The sequence below is a fragment of the Takifugu rubripes genome, chromosome 13 (genome assembly GCF_901000725.2).
Source record: "Takifugu rubripes chromosome 13, fTakRub1.2, whole genome shotgun sequence".
Lineage (NCBI taxonomy): Eukaryota > Metazoa > Chordata > Actinopteri > Tetraodontiformes > Tetraodontidae > Takifugu > Takifugu rubripes.
In genome coordinates this window covers 682,723-685,798 of record NC_042297.1, presented here as the reverse complement: position 1 = coordinate 685,798, position 3,076 = coordinate 682,723, and the positions used below count along the sequence as shown (strand labels likewise).

Here is a 3,076-nt window from a genome sequence, read left to right as displayed (position 1 = left end):
GAAAGCAGGTTCATGAAAGACATCAAAGCAAAGCCTGCATGACTGTGGGCGTTGGTGGATCTGCAGCAGCTTTAGAGAAGCTCCTCACCCAGAGAGGCAACGTGCTAATGGAGCTGGATGCTAATGGAGCTGGATGCTAAGGGAGCTGGATGCTAATGGAGCTGATGCTAATGGAGCTGGATGCTAATAGAACTGGATGCTAATGGAGCTGGATGCTAAGGGAGCTGGATGCTAAGGGAGCTGGATGCTAATGGAGCTGGATTCTAAGGGAGCTGGATGCTAATAGGGCTGGATGCTAAGGGAGCTGGATGCTAAGGGAGCTGGATGCTAATGGAGCTGGATGCTAATAGGGCTGGATGCTAAGGGAGCTGGATGCTAAGGGAGCTGGATGCTAATAGGGCTGGATGCTAAGGGAGCTGGATGCTAAGGGAGCTGGATGCTAATAGAACTGGATGCTAATAGGGCTGGATGCTAAGGGAGCTGGATGCTAATGGAGCTGGATGCTAAGGGAGCTGGATGCTAATGGAGCTGGATGCTAAGGGAGCTGGATGCTAAGGGAGCTGGATGCTAATGGAGCTGGATGCTAATGGAACTGGATGCAAATGGAGCTGGATGCTAATAGAACTGGATGCTAATGGAGCTGGATGCTAAGGGAGCTGGATGCTAATGGAGCTGGATGCTAAGGGAGCTGGATGCTAATAGAACTGGATGCTAATGGAGCTGGATGCTAATGGAGCTGGATGCTAATGGCGCTGGATGCTAATGGAGCTGGATGCTAAGGGAGCTGGATGCTAATAGAACTGGATGCAAATGGAGCTGGATGCTAATGGAGCTGGATGCTAATGGAGCTGGATGCTAAGGGAGCTGGATGCTAATGGAGCTGGATGCAAATGGAGCTGGATGCTAATGGAGCTGGATGCTAAGGGAGCTGGATGCTAATAGAACTGGATGCAAATGGAGCTGGATGCTAATGGAGCTGGATGCTAAGGGAGCTGGATGCTAATGGAGCTGGATGCAAATGGAGCTGGATGCTAATGGAGCTGGATGCTAATGGAGCTGGATGCTAAGGGAGCTGGATGCTAATGGAGCTGGATGCTAAGGGAGCTGGATGCAAATAGAACTGGATGCTAATGGAGCTGGATGCTAATGGAGCTGGATGCTAAGGGAGCTGGATGCTAATGGAGCTGGATGCTAAGGGAGCTGGATGCAAATAGAACTGGATGCTAATGGAGCTGGATGCAAATGGAGCTGGATGCTAATGGAGCTGGATGCTAAGGGAGCTGGATGCTAATGGAGCTGGATGCTAAGGGAGCTGGATGCTAATAGAACTGGATGCAAATGGAGCTGGATGCTAATGGAGCTGGATGCTAATGGAGCTGGATGCTAAGGGAGCTGGATGCTAAGGGAGCTGGATGCAAATGGAGCTGGATGCTAATGGAGCTGGATGCTAAGGGAGCTGGATGCTAATGGAGCTGGATGCTAATGGAGCTGGATGCTAAGGGAGCTGGATGCTAATAGAACTGGATGCAAATGGAGCTGGATGCTAATGGAGCTGGATGCTAATGGAGCTGGATGCTAAGGGAGCTGGATGCTAAGGGAGCTGGATGCAAATGGAGCTGGATGCTAATGGAGCTGGATGCTAAGGGAGCTGGATGCTAATGGAGCTGGATGCTAATGGAGCTGGATGCTCACATCCACCTCCAATAAGACGTGTTGAGATCTGAGCTTCCGCAACCAGAGAACGAAGAGCTGCTCCACGCTCCACCAGCAGTTTACAACATTTAGCAGATTTACAGGCTAAAAGAGTTAATAACGAGTTAATAACGAGTTGATACCTGGATGTTTGGATAGTTGATCAGTGTACCCAGCAGCTCCTTTGCTAATGTTTAGTTAGCGTTTGTGCTTTAGCAACGCAGCTACAGAAACCTTGAGAAGATTCCTTTTTCACGTGCACGCTCCATGAAACACACTGTTTATGCTGTTTGTTGGGCATTTCCACACCCAAGACGTGTTGCTCTTTATGAAGGAAAACAATCATTTTATCTTCAGCATAGTTTAAATCATCAATAAGTCGTTAGGACCAAAAACAACATGTGTCTTATTTTGTGGGCTCCTAATAAAATAAATGTTCCCATAAACGATGATTAGAACTAACACCAGCTTTATCCAACAGCGCTACACTGGCGTGCTAGCTCAGCGTGCTAGCTTAGCGTGCTAGCTCAGCGTGCTAGCTCCCCAGATAAAAGCTCATTTCATGACGTTTCATCAATATCAAAGCTGTCGCGGCTTATTGCGTCAGGAGCCGACTCGCACCTGTGAGAGTCACGTGGTGCGCCCTGTTGGGGCGCAGCGGCGCCCCCTGGCGGCAGCGACGGGCCGCGCAGCCTCGAGTCGGACTTCCGTGTTTTTAATGGAACGGAATGACGGTGCGCGAACCTGCCGCCTCCAGCTGAACCCGCCGTTTCCGTGACAGCACCGCCGAGTTCGGGCTTTAACAGCACCAGAGAGGAGCAGAAGGTCTCGATCCATGGACGACAGACCGGAGCCGGAACCTGCGGGCGCCGCGGGTGCTGCGGCGGGCGGGGAAGGTACGTGCGTGGCCCGCAAGAGCCACAGACCGGAGCAACACGCACTTGGTTAGGGTTAGGGTTAGGGTTGATACCAAACCGAACTTCAGCCGCTTCACCGAACCTCTGTTTCCTGTTCCTCTCCCACGATGACTCTGGACCAGATGTTCCCTCAGTGTCCAGATGTTTGGGACCACTCATGACGTCATGTGCTACTTTAGCTTCCGATGTCAAAATAGTGTCAAAACTATCAAAATAGTGTCACGAAACAGCTGCAACGACACATTTAGTGGGATCCAAACGTGTGAACAGTCCAGAACTTTTATTTCTCCGCAGATTCCAAAAAAAAATTAATTTCTCCGCAGATTCCAAAGTGTCAGAAGGTTCTGATAGAAAGTGTGAGATGAAGCAGGTTCCTCTGCTGGGGCTCCAACAGCTAGCGGAGCCTTGAGGAGCCTTGAGGAGCCCTCACAACTCTCCTTCCCTTTTTAATGAAGTCTGCTTCAGTT

General features: G+C 50.4%; 1 protein-coding gene across 1 annotated transcript in view; it reads left to right on the top strand.

Annotated features, from left to right (window-relative positions):
- Positions 1-2,340: 2,340 nt before the first annotated feature.
- The window catches only part of LOC101067511 (apoptosis regulator BAX), a 17,177-nt gene continuing 16,441 nt past the window's right edge, over positions 2,341-3,076 (top strand). Inside the window, exon 1 of the mRNA XM_029846510.1 lies at positions 2,341-2,588. Within this exon, the coding sequence (XP_029702370.1) occupies positions 2,528-2,588 (61 nt within the window). The 5' untranslated portion in view covers positions 2,341-2,527. The remainder of the gene's footprint in view (positions 2,589-3,076) is intronic.